We start from the raw sequence: 18,770 nt of genomic DNA, 5'->3' as shown, positions 1-18,770 counted from the left end.
ACAAACATTTATTTAATCCTTCATTTCCCTTATTGTTGTGGAGCTCTTATACATGTTCGTGTCCCCAATCGTGGCATAGTGCTAAAGAAGAGTTGAATAAATGAGAGTGTAAAAGCATGGATAAACAGGTGGCAGCTAGTATTTCAGCTTTGGGTTTCTCTTTATCATCTACTTTGCTGCAGTTGGCTCATGATCTAGAATCTAAAATTTTAAGACATAAAGCAACTTTTAAAAGAATCATGGAGCAAATCCTATGCTAAAATTAGCATTCTTTACACTAACTTCCCATAGGATATCCACACTGAGCAATACAGTAGACTGGGATGCAGAGGACCCAGGTTCAAATTCCCAAGGTCGCAGGTTTGAGTGCGGGCTCATCTGGCTTGAGAGCAGGCTCATCAGCTTGAGCATAGGATTACTGGCTTGAGCAAGGGATCATTGACATGACCCCATGGTCGCTGGCTTGAGCCCAAAAGTCACTGGCTTGAAGCCCAAGGTCACTAACTTGAGACCAAGGTTGCTGGCTTGAGCAAGGGGTCACTGGCTCAGCTGGAGCCCCCCCCACCTGGGTCAAGGCACATATGAGAAAGCAATCAATAAACAACCAAGGTGCTGCATTTATGAGTTGATGCTTATCATCTCTCTCCCTGTCTGTCCCCATCTGTCCCTCTCTCTGTCTCTTTCTCTCTCTCTGTCCCTGTCTCTCTCAGTAAAAGAAAAAAGAAAAAGAAAATAAAAATGTGTCTGCTTGTTGGGGACCGCAAGCCGACAGGGTCTTTGCAGTTTAGATTTTTGGGGACAGAGGTGTGGGGAGTGGCAGTAAGCTGACAGTCTGCCCAACCCCCCACCTCACTTGCTTAGTGAAGTTGCTAAAGGCTGTTTTTTTCCACACCTCCATGTTATCTGTGGTGCTGGACTGTTTATACTCGTCCTATCCCCCATGTCCCTTCCTATCCCCCATGTCCCTTGGAAAGACTTGAGGCTGATTTCTTTTTATCCTTTGTTTTATGAAGTTGAGATGTTATGTATGGTGGGGGGTTTCTGCACTTGGTAGAATTCTTGGGTTGCCTTGGAAATGTGATCAGAGATATCATTGATTTGCTAATGACTCTCTCCTCCCTATAAATAAAGCAGGGGTAGGGGTGCAGAGCTCTCTCTGTTCTTGCCATCAGCTTGCAGAGGCCTCTCTATCCCAACCTATCTCCCTTTAAGTCTATTTTCTCAATTCCATGCCGTTCCCACTCAGGACCTGGAATTACCTGCCATGCTGGTTCGCAGCATCTGCTCATTTGTGCAAAAAAGAACACAGCAAGAATAATATAGAAACTGATAAAATTGATTTCCCATAGTTGGGGGGGTTGTGATAGGATGAAAAAGATAGGTGGGGAAGAAAGAGTATAAGAAAGTGACACACCTCAGTATGCTTTTTTTGTATTTATGACTACGCAAAGGATATTGCACACAATAAAAAAAATCAAGAAAGATATATTTTAAAAACCTAAAATGGAATACAAACCAAAGCAAATGAACCCAACTATATTCCAAGCTAATAATGTAACCCAAGTAAATTTTGAACACTAACTTTTGAGTATACGTACACCCTTTGACTGAAGATAAGGAATTGTAAACAATACTAAACTCAAGTAAGACTTATTTTTCAAAGTAGCATGGGCTGGTATTCAGAAACTATTTTCTGTGTATTCTGGGACTGAGGAAAGGATACATATATTGTATGTAGATACTAGGAGCCAGGGGTCTCACTGGAAGAGAAAGGAGTTATAACAGTAGAGAGAAGGCTGAAGGAATCCTGCCGCGTGGGGTTGGAACTGGAGGTATCAGTATGGACAATAGAGATGTTAGATGGATAGATAGATAGATGATTGATTGATAGATAGACAGAATACAAAATGCCCAAAGCAGTGATAACTCAGTAGTAATGACCATATCTAGCACCCAAGTTTTGGTTTCTAAATTCTATTTTCCACTGAAAGAACCCAGGTTCCTTGCAGAAATAGCTGATTATAGGACTAGTTCCAAGAATGTACAAGATGAATCTGAAACCCCTGTTGTGCCAGGAAAAAAATAAAAGATGGATGGGGACATATCAAAAACACACTAAATCCCCTTAAGAAAATCCCTTAAAGGCTTTGGATGGTTAGTTCAGATGGTTAAGAACATAATCCGAAACAAGGTATGGGTTCTGTCCCCACTCAGGGCACACATGGGAAGCAACTCAAAAATGCACAACTGTGTGAAAAAACAAGGGCTTTTCTTCTCCCTCTCTCTCTCCCTTCCTCTTTCTGTCTCTCTAAAAAATCAATAAAAATTTAGTCCTGGCCAGATAGCTTGCTTGGTTGGAATGTAATCCTGGAGCCAGAGGCTGCCGGTTTGATCCCCAGTCAGGGCACACACAGGAGCAGCTTGATGTTCCTGTCTCTCTCTCTCTTCCCCTGCCTCTCCAAAAAAAAAAAAAAATTTCTTAAAGGCCACACCAATATGAGCTGAGCATCAGAAATTATGATCCATATAAAACAGAATCCATAAATGCATACCAATATAAATACAAGAATAAATACAAGCATGTAGAAAAAGGAAAAGCTTTCTTTATAGTAGAATTACAGCTAAGAAATTAGAAGTAACAAATATAGAAGAAATAATGGTAATGAAATAAAAAATGAGCATTTAGCAACTATCATAATGATAATTGAATCATAGTAGTAATAATTGATTCAGAAAAAATCCTTAATGCATACTAAAAACATTATTGAATGATGATAAGCTGGATATTTAATAGACTCAAAGTGTTTTACCACAAAATACATATTTTTTTTTCATTTTTTTTTTAATTTTTATTTTTTATAATTTTATTTTTTAATGGGGTGACATCAATAAATCAGGATACATATATTCAAAGATAACAAGTCCAGGTTATCTTGTCGTTCAATTATGTTGCATACCCACCACCCAAAGTCAGATTGTCCTCTGTCACCTTCTATCTTGTTTTCTTTGTGCCCCTCCCCACCCCCTATCCCTCTCCCATTCCCCCCTCCCCCCCGTAACCACCACACTCTTGTCAATGTCTCTTAGTTTCACTATTATGTCCCACCTACGTATGGAATAATACAGTTCCTGGTTTTTTCTGATTTACTTATTTCGCTTCGTATCATGTTATCAAGATCCCACCATTTTGCTGTAAATGTTCCGATGTCATCATTTCTTATGGCTGAGTAGTATTCCATAGTGTATATGTGCCACATCTTCTTTATCCAGTCATCTGTTGATGGGCTTTTTGGTTGTTTCCATGTCCTGGCCACTGTGAACAATGCTGCAATAAACATGGGGCTGCATGTGTCTTTACGTATCAATGTTTCTGAGTTTTGGGGATATATACCCAGTAGAGGGATTGCTGGGTCATAAGGTGGTTCTATTTGCAGTTTTTTGAGGAACCACCATACTTTCTTCCATAATGGTTGTACTACTTTACATTCCCACCAACAGTATATGAGGGTTCCTTTTTCTCCACAGCCTCTCCAACATTTGCTATTACCTGACTTGCTAATAACAGCTAATCGAACAGGTGTGAGGTGGTATCTCATTGCCGTTTTGATTTGCATTTCTCTAATAGCTAAAGAAGATGAGCATCTTTTCATATATCTGTTGGCCATTTGTATTTCTTCCTGGGAGAAGTGTCTATTCATATCCTCTTCCCATTTTTTTATTGGATTGTTTGTTTGTTTGTTGTTGAGTTTTATGAGTTCTTTGTATATTTTGGATATTAGGCCCTTATCTGAGCTGTTGTTTGAAAATATCATTTCCCATTTAGTTGGCTTTCTGTTTATTTTGTTATCAGTTTCTCTTGCTGAGCAAAAACTTCTTAGTCTGATGTAGTCCCATTCATTAATTTTTGCCTTCACTTCTCTTGCCTTTGGAGTCAAATTCATAAAATGCTCTTTAAAACCCAGGTCCATGAGTTGAGTACCTATGTCTTCTTCTATGTACTTAATTGTTTCAGGTCTTATGTTTAGATCTTTGATCCATTTTGAGTTAATTTTTGTACAGGGAGAGAGACTGTAGTCCAGTTTCATTCTTTTGCATGTGGCTTTCCAGTTTTCCCAGCACCATTTATTGAAGAGGCTTTCTTTTCTCCATTGTGTGTTGTTGGCCCCTTTATCAAAAATTATTTGACTATATATATGTGGTTTTATTTCTGGACTTTCTATTCTGTTCCATTGGTCTGAGTGTCTATTTTTCTGCCAATACCATGCTGTTTTGATTGTCGTGGCCCTATAATAGAGTTTGAAGTCAGGTATTGTTATGCCCCCAGCTTCATTCTTTTTCTTTAGGATTGCTTTGGCTATTCGGGGTTTTTTATAGTTCCATATAAATCTGATGATTTTTTGCTCTATTTCTTTAAAAAACGTCATTGGAAGTTTGATGGGAATTGCATTAAATTTGTATATTGCTTTGGGTAATATAGCCATCTTGATTATATTTATTCTTCCTAGCCAAGAATAAGGTATATTCTGCCATCTCATTATATCTTTTTCGATTTCCCTTAACAATGGTTTATAGTTTTCATTATATAAGTCCTTTACATTCTTTGTTATGTTTATTCCTAAGTATTTTATTTTTTTTGTTGCAATCGTGAAGGGGATTATTCTTTTGAGTTCCTTCTCAGTTGTTTCATTGTTGGCATATAGAAAGGCTATTGACTTCTGTATGTTAATTTTGTATCCTGCGACCTTACTGTATTGGCTTATTGTTTCTAGTAGTCTTTTTGTGGATTCTTTGGGGTTTTCGATGTATAGGATCATATCATCTGCAAAAAGTGATACCTTTACTTCTTCTTTTCAGATATGGATGCCTTTTATTTCTTTGTCTTGTCTGATTGCTGTGGCGAGAACCTCTAGTACCACATTAAATAAGAGTGGAGAGAGTGGACAACCCTGTCTTGTTCCTGATTTAAGGGGGAAAGCCTTCAGTTTAGTGCCATTTAATATGATGTTAGCTGATGGTTTATCATATATGGCCTTTATCATGTTGAGATATTTTCCTTCTATACCCATTTTGTTGAGAGTCTTAAACATAAAATTGTGTTGTATTTTATCAAAAGCCTTTTCTGCATCTATTGATAAGATCATGTGGTTTTTGTTCTTTGTTTTGTTGATATGGTGTATTACATTAACCGTTTTACGTATGTTGAACCATCCTTGAGATTCTGGGATGAATCCCACTTGATCATGATGTATTATTTTTTTAATATGTTGTTGTATTCGATTTGCTAGTATTTTGTTTAGTATTTTAGCATCTGTATTCATTAGAGATATTGGTTTGAAGTTTTCTTTTTTTGTGCCATCCTTGCCTGGTTTTGGGATGAGGGTTATGTTGGCCTCATAAAATGTGTTTGGAAGTATTGCTTCTTCTTCAATTTTTTGGAAGACTTTGAGTAGAACAGGAACCAAGTCTTCTTTGAATGTTTGATAAAATTCGCTGGTATAGCCGTCAGGGCCTGGACTTTTATTTTTGGGGAGGTTTTTAATGGTTTTTTCTATTTCTTCTCTACTGATAGGTCTGTTTAGGCTTTCTGCTTCTTCTTGACTCAGTCTAGGAAGGTTGTATTTTTCTAGGAATTTATCCATTTCTTCTAGGTTGTTGAATTTAGTGGCATAAAGTTTTTCATAGTATTCTACAATAATTCTTTGTATATCTACAGTGTCCGTGGTGATTTCTCCTCTTTCATTTTGGATTTTGTTTATATGAGTTCTTTCTCTTTTTTCCTTGGTAAGTCTTGCCAAGGGTTTGTCAATTTTGTTGATCTTTTCAAAGAACCAGCTCCTTGTTCTATTAATTTTTTCTATAGTTTTTCTGTTCTCTAATTCATTTATTTCTGCTCTGATTTTTATTATCTCCTTTCTTCGGCTGCTTTTGGGTTGTCTTTGTTCTTCTTTTTCTAGTTCCTTAAGGTGGGAAGTTAAGTGGTTCACTTGGGCTCTCTCTTGTTTGTTCATATATGCCTGAAGTGATATGAACTTCCCTCTTATCACTGCTTTTGCTGCATCCCATAGATTCTGATATGTCGTATTGTCATTTTCATTAGTCTGTATATATCTTTTGATCTCTGCACTTATTTCTTCTTTGACCCATTCATTTTTTAAAAGTATGTTGTTTAGTTTCCACATTTTTGTGGGATTTTTTTCCTCTTTTTTGCAGTTGAATTCTAGTTTCAAGGCTTTATGATCAGAAAATATGCTTGGTACAACTTCAATTTTTCTGAATTTGCTGATGTTGTTTTTGTGGCCCAACATATGGTCAATTCTTGAGAATGATCCATGTACACTGGAGAAAAATGTATACTCAGTCACTTTGGGATGAAATGTCCTGTAGATGTCTATCATATCCAGGTGCTCTAGTGTTTTGTTTAAGGCCACTATGTCTTTGTTGATTCTCTGTTTGGATGATCGATCTAGAGCCGTCAGCGGTGTATTGAGGTCTCCAAGTATGATTGTATTTTTGTCAGTTTTTGTTTTAAGATCAATAAGTAGCTGTCTTATATATTTTGGTGCTCCTTGGTTTGGTGCATATATATTAAGAATTGTTATGTCTTCTTGATTCAGTGTCCCCTTAGCCATTATGAAATGGCCATTTTTGTCTCTGAGTACTTTTCCTGTCTTGTAGTCAGCATTATCCGATATGAGTATTGCTACACCTGCTTTTTTTTGGATGTTATTTGCTTGGAGTATTGTTTTCCAGCCTTTCACTTTGAATTTGTTTTTATCCTTGTTACTTAGATGAGTTTCCTGTAGGCAGCATACAGTTGGATTTTCTTTTTTAATCCATTCTGCTACTCTGTGCCTTTTTATTGGTGAGTTTAATCCGTTTACATTTAGTGTAATTATTGATACTTGTGAGTTCCCTATTGCCATTTTATATCTTGCTTTCTGTTAGTTTTGTGTCTTGTTTGATCCTTCTCTTTCGTTTTTCTATCTTTTGTTTTTATTTGGTTGTATTCCATACATCTTTCCTCTGTTGCTATCTTTTTTATCTCATGTGCTTCTGTGGTGGTTTTTTCAATGGTGGTTACCTTTGAGTAATGAAAAGGGTCCCTACCCTGTTCATTGTAGCGAACTATTTTGTGAGTACTTTTGCACTCCATCGTCCTTTGCTACTGTTAATCTCCATCTTCTCCCCCTCTTTCTTTTTGTTGTTGTCACAGTTTAAATTTGGTTTTATTGTGTTCTTCTTGGAGCTTTTACTTGTGGCTCTGTTTTTTTTTGTTCTTTGTATCTGATTGGAGAACCCCCTTTAGTAATTCCTGGAGTGGGGGTTTTCTGATGATAAATTCCCTCATCTTTTCTGTATCTGTGAATGTTTTTATTTCTCCTTCGTATTTGAAGGATAGCTTTGATAGGTATAGTATTCGTGGCTGAAAGTTCCTCTCTTTCAGGACTTTAAATATTGGGGTCCACTCTCTTCTAGCTTGTAGAGTTTCTGCTGAGAAATCTGATGATAATCTAATGGGCCTTCCTTTATATGTTGTATTCTTCTTTTCCCTGGCTGCCTTGAGAATTTTTTCTTTGCTGTTGGTTTGTGTCAATTTCATTATGATATGCCTTGGAGTAGGTTTGTTGGGGTTAAGAAAACTTGGAGTTCTGTTTGCTTCTTGATCTTGAGGCTTTAGTTCTTTCCACAGGCTTGGGAAGTTCTCATCTATTATTTGTTTGAGTATGTTCTCCATTCCATTTTCTCTCTCTTCTCCCTCTGATATACCTATTATTCTTATGTTATTCTTTTTGATGGAGTCAGATAATTCTTGTAGGGCTATCTCATTTTTTTTAATTTTTGAGTCTCTTTCTTCTTCTCTCTGTTGTGCCTCAAGTTGCTTGTCTTCTATTTCACTAATCCTCTCTTCTATCTGACCTGTTCTATTAGCTAAGCTTGTTACTTCGTTTTTCAGCTCGTGAATTGAGTTTTTCATCTCTGTTTGATTTGTTTTTATAGTTTCAATTTCCTTGGACATATATTCTTTGTGTTCATTGAGTTGTTTTCTGAGCTCCCTAAATTGCCTTTCTGTGTTTTCTTGTATATCTCGGAGGATTTTTAGGATTTCTATCTTGAATTCTCTGTCATTTAGCTCCAAGGTTTCCAATATATTAAATTTTTTCTACATAGATTTTTCCTCATCTAGCTGTGTTACCTCTCTTTCTTTTGTATCCATGATATTCGATTTTCTCTTCCTTAATGGCATCTGAGGGTGGTTTTGTTGATAGTATTAATGAGATTTAATAAAGAATAAAAAGTTAAAAAAATAAAAAAAATAAAAAATCGAAAAGAGTTCTTTTTTTTAAAAAAAATTAATAATGAAATAAAGAAAAATAAAATAAAATAAAAATTTTTTAAAAAAGGAAATTATTCCCCCCCTCCTTTTTTCCTCTCCTCTCCTCTCCCCTCTTTCTTGAGAAAATCTTACCACAAAATACATATTAATTACATGGGGAAATATAGTAATTTTATAGTAATTTTATATCACATCTGTGACGTTGTTGCTGAGAATGCATAACCTGAATCGAATGAGTAAACAATAAATATCTCCTCACTGAAGGCTAATCTATAAAATAACTAGTATGTACTCTTCAAAAGTATCAAGTTCATAAGTCTTTCACCTTACAGAGAGAGAGAGGGAGAGAGAGGGGGGAGAGAGAGGAAGAGAGAGAGAGAGAAAGAGAGAGAGAGAGAGAGATATTGAGGAATTAGTTCAGATTAGAGGAAAAAAATACATGGCAACCAAATGTAATACATAATTGTTGCTTGAATCTTGGGTCAGAAAAAAAATCTCTTCTCTCCCTTTTGCTATAAAGGACATCAGTAAGACAACTGGCAAAATTTCAGTAAAGTCTACAAGATAATAGGATTACATCAATGTTCATTTCACTTATTTTCAAAATTGAATTATAGTTGCTTCAAAAAAAAGTTTTTTCCCCCCTAAACACGCACTTACATATATTCAGGGGGAAATGGGCATCATTGGGAAATCAGAATGAAGGTATATTACAGCTCTAGAAACTGTAAGTCTAAAATTATTTTAGAATATTTTTTTCAAAGGTTCTTGATATCAAACCGTTGTTTGTAGCCTGAAGGTTAAGGAGCTCCTGGTTTGTGAGTTGCTAAGGCACGGATGCGCCGTATCAGTCAGCTGCAGAGCCTCACAGCCCACACGGGGCAACCTCCATTCTTGACTGTGAAATAACTTTTATAATGTGAGAAAAACATTTGTTTATGAAAAATGCCTTCCAGAAGAAAGCTAAGAGTTAGTACCAGTAATAGAATCCAAAAGAAAGATAAAGATTCCCAGCCAGAAAGTGAACATTTGTATGATTTCAAGTGAGGCCTGCCAAATGCCATGGGGTGCCCATCTAGCAAGGGAGGAAAAGCAAGTTGAGAAGCTATTCCAGCCAGTATTTATCCTGTGAAGAAAACTGGATCTCCATGTAACAGATACAAAGTTGGTGATGTTAACTGGTGGTGTGAGGGTATACTAAGGAAGCAAGTGCCTGTTGAAAAAATATGAGAAAGCCAGGAGCATGTACAAACGTTAATATGAAGCAATAGACAGAAAATTTATCAGGGAGGTTTCTAAGTTATATGTCATGGAGGTATTTGGTAATGTCAAGGTCTGTGCAGGCCCCTAGGACATATCTGTTATTAAACTGCCATACACACACACACACACACACACACACACACACATGTCTCCACACACACATATATATATGTTAAAAGTTGAGAAAGTCAAGACAGTAAGTAGGTTCTGGATGTTTGTAAGGAAAATTTGTGAAAGGACTTCAAGAGTTGTTACTTAAGAACTTGTAGTACTTCATATATATGAACATTTCTAATCCTGAGTGAATACCTCTATTTCTGTTAAATTATACTAAATGGATGCTAAAATGTCACTAATTCAAAATAAATAAAAGTGATAAAGAAATGCTTTAAATTAAACACTAAATCCCTAAAGATTGGTGTATCAGATAATTATACACTGACTGCTGCTGGATGTTAACATATTCACAGCAGCAGTTTTGTTATTTTTAAAGAACTGAAATGGCAGAGAACTACAGTTCTCTATCCAATTAGAGATTAACTAGTTCATGTATTTACAACCCACTATGCATTTACAAACAACAAAAGCAACAGCAGAACATGTACCCCAGAAAGGGGCATTATGTAATTAATCTGTTCTTCCTGTTCAGAGTACAAACATTTGCCCACTGAGAGGTCTGGCTTTGACTTGTTCCCAGGGTACTTGGAAATCTTTTTATAAGTGGGCTTAACATTGAAATTACTTCTTCTGTTAAAATCCAATTTTTCCCCTGAATAGGCAAAGGCAGGAAATGGGTCCAGAGCCAAAGGAAATGCTTTATAATAAGCACAGGCCATTTTTAGGATTGAGAACTAAATAGGCTTGTTCTGACTTTTTTATTCTTCTATAACCTCAGTTTTACATTTTACTAACCACTGTCAGCACTGAATGGCTTTCCTGATTTTGTTTTATCAGTATATCTTATAGAGACTTATTCTTTCACCATCATCTCTATTTTAAGCTGCTAGAAAATCAAGTCAGGGATAAATCTGGTAAATCTTCTCTGTCCTGGATGAAATTAGATACAATTCTAGAAAGTATTACTGGTGATGTACATGTCTTATGTCAAAAACTGTTCTAAAGTTTTTTAGACTAAGCAGACCATTAGTGAAAAAGTATTGAACACCCAACACCCAACACACACACACACACACACAATTATACACATGTACTAAAAGTTTAATTCATTATTTTAAAGCTTCCAAATCATTTAAACATCCATATACCATAAAATTCACTCCTTTAAAATGTGCAAATCAGTGTTTTTAAAAGTATATGGACATGCTGTACAATTTTCACTACTATCTAATTTTAAAGCATTTTTTAACACCCCCCCGCAAAAGACACCATACTTATTAGGAGTCAATTTCCATTCCATTCTCTTCCCAGACACTGGTAATAACTAATATACTTTCCTGTCTGTTAAAATTTGTCATAAAAAAATGGAATCATACAATATGTGGCCTTTTATGTCTGGTTTCTTTTCACATAGCATAATATTGTATTTTCAAGGTTCATTCATGTTGTAATTTTAATTTCAGAGAGAGAGAGAGAGGAAAGGGGAAAAGAATGAGAGAGAACATCAATTTGTAGTTCCAATTATCTATGCATTCATTGGTTGATTCTTATACGTGCTCTGATCAGGGATCCAACCCGCAACCTTGGTGTATTAGGACAACAATAACCAACGGAGCTACCCGGCCAGGGTATATTACATTTTATATCTAATAATATTCCAGCCCTGGCCAGTGGCTCAGTGGATAGTGTCAGCCCAGTGTATGGACATCCTGGGTTTGATTCCCGGTCAGGGCACATAGGAAAAGCGACCATCTGCTTCTCTTACTTCCCTCTCCCTTCTCTCCCTCTTTCTCTTCTGCATCCAGTTCCTTGATTGGTTCAAATGTGACCCCTGGAGCTGAGAATAGCTCTGTTGGAGCACATCAGTCTCAGGTGCTAAAAATAGTTTGGTACCTGAGCATCAGCCCGAGATGGGGTTGTAGGGTGGATCCTGGTCCAGACACAGGTGGGAGTATGCTTCATTATCTCCCCTCCTTTCACATAATAATAATAATAATAATAATAATAATAATAATATTCCATTGTTTGGATTAACATATTTTGTTTCTGCATTCATCAACTAATGGATATTTGGGTTGTTTTCACTTTTTGGCTATTGTAAATAATGCTGCTATAAACATTCATGTACAAGTGTTTGTGTGGACATATGTTCTCCACTCTCTTGGATATATATTATGGAGCAGAATTGCTGAATTATATTGCTCTCTGTTTAATTTTTGAGGCATTATTGAATTGCATTCCCAAGAGCCTGAACCATTTTGAATTCCCAACAGTACTGTATGAGGGTTCCAATATTTCCATATTCTTGTCAATACTATTTTTATCTTTAAAATTAAAGCCATCCTGCCTGACTAGGTGGTGGCACAGTAGATAGAACATGAACCTGGGATGCTGAAGTCCCTGGTTTAAAATCCCAAGGTTGCCGGCTTGAGTGCAGGTTCACCAGCTTGAGCACGGGTTACCAGTTTGAGTATGGGATCAGAGACATTATCCCATGGTAGCTGGCTTGAGCCCAAAGGTCATTAGTTTGAAGCCCAAGGTTGCTGCTTGAGCCCAACGTCACTGGCTTGAGCAAGGGGTCTCTGGGTAGGCTGGAGCCCTGCTGGCCAAGGCACATATGAGAAGCAATCAATGAACTAAGAGGGGAGCAACTATGAGTTGATGCTTCTCATCTCTCTCCCTATCTGTCTCTTTCTTGCTAAAAATAAAATAAAATAAAATAAAATATATTATAATTATAGCCATGTTGGTTGGTATGAAGTTATGGTTTGGGGTTTTTATTTGAATTTTCTTAATGACTAATGATGTTGAGCATATTTTCATGTGTTTATTGACTTTCTATATATCTTCTTTAGAGAAATGTCCACTTAGATCTTTAGCCCATTTTAAAAATTGGACTATTCTTTTTATTGTGGACTTGCAAGTATTCTTTATATGCTCAGGATACAATTGCCTTATCAGATATACTATTTGCACACATATTCTCCCATAAAGGTTAAGCAGTGGTTTCTTGGATTATATGCACACACAAAAAAACGTAACAATAAATATATTTCATCAAATATAAAAGCTTTTATGTTCCAAAGGAAATTATCAAACTAAAAATATGACAGAATGGTTTCTGATGAGAAACTGGCTGTTAATCTTACTAATTATTTGCTTTTCCTTTGCTGCAAGATTCTCCTTCTGTCTTTGTCTCTCATTCTTTCAATGATGATGTGTTTTAGTGTGGTTCTTTTTAAATTCATCCTACTTAGATTAGATTTTGTTGACCTTCTTGAATGTGTTGATTCATGTTTGTCATCAAATTTGGAAAATTTTTAGTCTTTGTTTCTTTAAATATTCTGTCTTCACTTTTTTCTCTTTCTTCTCCTCCTGGGACTCCCATTATGTGTTTGTTTGTTGGTGTGCTTGATGATGTTTGACAAGTCTCTGAGGTTCTTCATTTTTCTCCAGTATTTTTCCTTTCTGTTCCTCAGACTGGATACACTCAATGAACCTTAAGTTTGTTGATTCTTCTGCTTGCTCCAATCTTCTACTGAGCTTCTCTAATGTGCCTTTTATTTCAGTTATTATACATTTTTAATTCAAAATGTATACTACGCCATTCCTTTTTTAATAAAATAGAACTTTTATAGAAACCTTTTAATTAAAAATTTCTATTTTATATATTCTCTATTTGAGGAGACATTGTTTTTGTACTGCCTTTAGTTCTTCGAACATAGTTAAACTAATTTTATAAAAAGCTTTCAAATTGTCACACAGGTCAAATTATGATAATTCTCAGAATTGTCTGTGTTGGGAGCTTCAAACCCATTTTGTTCCTTCCTAGGCAGCTAGTTTTTATTGTGATGAGTTGGTTTTCATGGCTACTGTAAAACTAAGGAGAGGAGGATGGGTTTATGGCAAACGAAAATGCCACAAAGCTTGCTGCTTTTACCAAGATGCTGCTATCTTTCTGGAATAAACACTCCTCAGATTGCCATATGCTTTTGGTTAATTTCCACCGTTTTGAAAAAGGTGAATTTGACTATTTTTGTCAGTGTCCTTATTGCTTTTACGTATTAGTGAATTTTTGGAAATCTATACTATGTCATTCCTAGTGACATCTCAATTCTTTAAATGAAAAATATACATACATGGAAGGACTAGTATTTTCTCCTCATATTTTGATACATTATCTGCTTCATAAAATCTTCAAAACCTTGAGGTTATTAACATATCTGAAGGCTGTACCCCATGGCATTATAGTTCTGTGATGGCTCCTCCTGGCTGTTCCAGACCTCCCTGTGGCAGCTCCATCCTCCCAGTCAGTTGGATTGAAACCACTAGGATTATCTGATACTTCCCTTACTCTGCTGCTCCCATTACTCCTCAAGTCTCCCTTCACAATCTTGTTCATACATAACCTTTCTTTTCATTACCACAAGTCTCTCACCTGTCACAAGTCTCTTTCTATTTTACTTGTAGATAGCAAGTGAATCTTCATATATACATCCCGTTGATGAGTTTGTACCAGGAATCAGAGGTTTCCATCAACCTCATTTTATCTCCTTCTGGATAAAATCTAGTCTTTCTAATGTGACCCTTCAATGTTTCCCAATCTAATACAATCTGAACTGAAGATCAGACAATTCGAGTTCTAGCTCCAGCTCATTTCTTGTGGGACTTTTCAAACCTATTGTACAGGGCACACAACATTACTGAGCAGCTTCTATATACTGAACTTCAAGTTAGTTCACTGAGATATAGACAAGTAAAGCTGTAGTTAAAATACATTGTAGTTAAGAACTATGTAAAAGGAACATTTACGATCTCTAATATCAATAAATAAAAAAAATTTAAAAAGAAGATATCTGAGAAAGTACCTTTGAAAATGCAAAGAATTATAAAAGTGAAAGGTATTACTGTACTCTTTTCTTATGTACCTGCAGCACAATGTCCTTAAAAATTTAGACCCTGACCTGATCAGGTGGTGGTACAGTGAATAAAGCATCAGACTGGGATGCCAAAGACCCAGGTTTGAAACCCCAAGGTCACCAGGTTGAGCGTGGGCTCACCAGCTTGAGCATGGGGTTGCTGGTTGAGTGTGGGATCATAGACATGACCCCATGATCGCTGGCTTGAGCCCAAAGGTCACTGGCTTGAAGCCCAAGGTCAGTAACTTGAGACCAAGGTCGCTGGCTTGAGCAAGGGGTCACTCACTCTGCTGCAGCCCCCGGTCAAGGCACATATGAGAAAGCAACTGATGAACAACTGAAGTGCCGCAACAAAGAATTGATGCTTCTCATCTCTCTCCCTTCCTGTCTGTCCCTCTCTCTGTCTCTCTCTTTGTCTCTGTCAAACACAAAATAATTTAGACCCTGGAATTTTCACATTTATAGGAAGCCACATAAAAATCTTTTAACTTTATAGCACTTATGTCCTGCTCACTATTTAGGACTGTGGTGAAGGATCACAGGAGAAGACATAAATAAGGTCTTGAAATGTCTTACAAATTCCACTTATTATCAACAATTATTGTAAATAAATAAAAATAAATAATAAAAATATATTATAAAATACTCTCATTTTTATTACTTATGCATCTCAAATCACGTTGCTTTTGTAAGAACATTGAGTTGGACAATTTAATGAGAATAAACTTATCTCTGTTAAGTATTTCATGAGATACCTTTTGTAAACAGAGTTCTTTAAACACACTGTGAAAATATTAATGATTCATGATACTCATCAAAGCAACCATGAAGAAAAGGAAAAGTCAGTACTTACGTTCTGCTTTTAACTGTCCGAGGATGGAATTTTCTCCTCTGCACATGGTTCTGAAATATGTAAAGAGTTGAAAGAATTATGGAGGCTTCAATGGAGCCAATCTCAATTTTTGGAATTTAGTCCTAACTCAAGTAAAAACAGAACAAGTGCTTTTATGAAAAGATGCTACACAGAATTTTTTAAAGGTAAAAACCAATGAAAATCACTTTTGTAATGTTACTGATATAACAAGGTAGTTGTTTTGAGGTGAATAAATGAAAAGTTTTATATATATATATATATATATATATATATATATATATTAGCAAGAGAGAGAGAGAGAGAAAAGACAGACAGACAGACAGGAAGGGAGAGAGATAAGAAGCATCAACTTGTAGTTGCAGCACCTTAGGTGTTCATTGACTAATTTCTCATCTGTGCCTTGACCGAGGGAGGGGCTCCAGCTGAGCCACCTCTGGGCTCGAGCCAGTGACTATGGGGTCATGTCTATGATCCCACGCTCAAGCTGGTGAACACATACTCAAGATGAATGAGCCCACTCTCAAGCTAGTAACCTAAGGGTTTCAAACCTGGGTCCTCATCATCCCAGGCTTACATTTTATCCACTGCGCCACCACCTGGTCACACAAAAAGTTATAAAATTGATTTCAGAAAGAGATGTTTTATTTATTTATTGTTTTGTTTGTTTATTATTTTTTTAAGTGAGAGGAGGGGAGATAGAGAGACAGATTCCTCATGCACCTGGACCAGGATCTTCCCATATGGTGCCAATGCTCTAACAACTGAGCTATTCTTAGCTCCTAAGGATGACACTGGGATCAATGAGTTATCCTCAGCACCTGGGTGAACCAGTCGAGCCACTGGCTGCAGAAGGGGAAGAGGGAGAGAAGGGGGAGACAAAGGGGGAGAGAGGCAGATGGTTGCTCTCCCTGTGTGGTGTGCCCTGGCTGGGAACAGGACCCAGAATGTACAGAACCAGGGTCAATGCTCTATCCACTGAGCCAGCTGGCCAGGATCCAAAGAGGTGTTATTTTTAAAAATGGATTATGAATGAACTTTCCTCCTTAGAAAATTTGTTGACAGTGAAGGCAAATTTAGAATGCTTCACTAGATAAAAATACTTACCCAATCACATTGCTTTCAGAGGTGAAAAGGGCAAACACTTAGCAGAATAATTTTGGAATGAAAAAAACTATTAAACTTGGGCTGTCTCTGTAAAGTCAGAAAACCCCTTAAAAGTGAAAAACATAGTCTCAAATATCTGACTATTAATGACTTTGTTTCTCAGACCCTGATAATAGTCTATAAATTATAAAGACTTCTGGTTACTTTATGAAAGTAATTAAAAACACAGTTATGCCTGGGAAACACTGATATTATTAGAGATGATGACAGCATATAGAGATGTTTTGTATAATAAAAGGTTATAGTTTTAGTTGCTGAACAAAGCCAAGCATGTTACTTCATTCAGCTGGTTCAAACCTAAGAAAATAGTCACAAAAAATAATTACAGTTGAAATATTCCAAAAATAATGTTAGAATGGTAACTAGAGTGGTTAATATTCAATTAAATATTATGTCAGGGCCTCTAATATTTGAAAAGCTCTGTTTGTCAGGTTATAAATCAGAAAATTATAGAATTGGGCAAATCTTCAATCTAAGTGTATAGACCAAAGCACAGTTAAAATTGTTATACTGTCACCAGACACAATTACTCTGGAGAAACAAAACAAACAAACAAAAAAAGCTTTATTAGAAACCCTGGCTGATAGACACAAGCTTGAAAAGTCTTCATGAAATAAGAAAATTAAAAAAAGAAGATTCCCAGCACAATAGGGCACTCATACTGTGCACAGAAGACCCCCAGATCTTACAACGGGTTCCACTGGGAAGGGGGCCCAGGAGGAAGGCATCTGAACCCTCACTCCCAACTTGATCAAGGGTCTGAACTCTTATGTGCTTTACACACTGGGGGTTCTGGGTAAGGTCTCTTTTGTCCTCTAAAAAGGATTTGATTATAAAGTGTTCACTTTCAGGTGGCTCTTGAAAAATAAGGGAGATTAAAAGAAAATACCCAGGTTCTGGTCCTTGCTTTGCCTTATTAAGAGTGTGGTGTTGAGGCCCTGGCCAGTTGGCTCAGAGGTAGAGCATCGGCCTGGCGTGCGGGGGACCCGGGTTCAATTCCCGGCCAGGGCACATAGGAGAAGCGCCCATCTGCTTCTCCATCCCCCCCCCCCTTCCTCTCTGTCTCTCTCTTCCCCTCCCGCAGCCGCAGCCGAGGCTCCATTGGAGCAAAGATGGCCCAGGCATTGGGGATGGCTCCTTGGCCTCTGCCCCAGGCGCTAGAGTGGCTCTGGTCGCGGCAGAGCAACGCCCCCGGAGGGGCAGAGCACTGCCCCCTGGTGGGCAGAGCTTCGCCCCTGGTGGGCAGGCCGGGTGGATCCCGGTCGGGCGCATGCGGGAGTCTGTCTGTCTCTCCCCGTTTCCAGCTTCAGAAAAATACAAAAAAAAAAAAAAGTGTGGTGTTGAATGGGGCTCTTTTGTATCTCAGGTCACAGAGCTCATAACTGGGATCTGGAGTCGGCCCAGGCCTGTCCACTTGACTCTTTCCTCCTGTTCCCTTTCCCAGCCACGTGACCCAGAGAGAAGCCCACCTCTCCACACCTGTTCTCCAGCTGAGACCTCTCAACTCTCTTCATGATGCTCCCCTAAGCCAAGGCTGAAACCCCAAGTGCCTCTTTGAGTGAATATGGAAACTCTGCTTTTTAGAATATCAAGAATCAATTTCTCTATAACCACTTTCTCTATAATTTTAACTGAGATGTGGTAGAGAAAAAGAATTAAAATTTCAGGAGCTAAGAAAAATCTTCATGCTTCACATTCCTAGCAGAGACTACTATTACTAGCCTTGTTGAAGGATTAGCTACCTAAAGAATCATAAACAAACATGCACAAATCATAACATTTTAAAGCACTGTTTTCTTTACTTATTGCAAGAATATAGAAAAGTCAATAGTTATTTGGTAGCTTAACAATAATTTAAAAATCAATACTTATATATGATAAATATTTTATACATATAATTTATATATGCATATATAAAGTCCTTGTCTCCATTTATAACATCTATATATTTATATATATTATATAAATACATATAAAATATATATGAATATAAAGGAGACTAATATTTAATTCCTTAGTTTATATAAATATATATATTATAAATGGAGACAAGAACTCCTTATAAATATTATTTTATATTTTGTGCATTGTTTTATAT

At 36.9% G+C, this 18,770-nt stretch overlaps 1 protein-coding gene across 6 annotated transcripts in view; it reads right to left on the bottom strand.

The window, feature by feature from the left end:
• Nucleotides 1-18,770, bottom strand: part of PLD1 (phospholipase D1) — a 315,252-nt gene that overhangs the window by 32,480 nt on the left and 264,002 nt on the right. For all 6 annotated transcript variants that reach the window (XM_066241913.1, XM_066241915.1, XM_066241909.1 and 3 more), the window contains one exon: nucleotides 15,488-15,537. In XM_066241913.1, the coding sequence (XP_066098010.1) occupies nucleotides 15,488-15,537 (50 nt within the window). The remainder of the gene's footprint in view (nucleotides 1-15,487; nucleotides 15,538-18,770) is intronic.

This window comes from Saccopteryx bilineata, chromosome 8 (genome assembly GCF_036850765.1).
Source record: "Saccopteryx bilineata isolate mSacBil1 chromosome 8, mSacBil1_pri_phased_curated, whole genome shotgun sequence".
Taxonomy (NCBI): domain Eukaryota; kingdom Metazoa; phylum Chordata; class Mammalia; order Chiroptera; family Emballonuridae; genus Saccopteryx; species Saccopteryx bilineata.
This window is presented reverse-complemented; position numbering and strand designations above follow the sequence as displayed.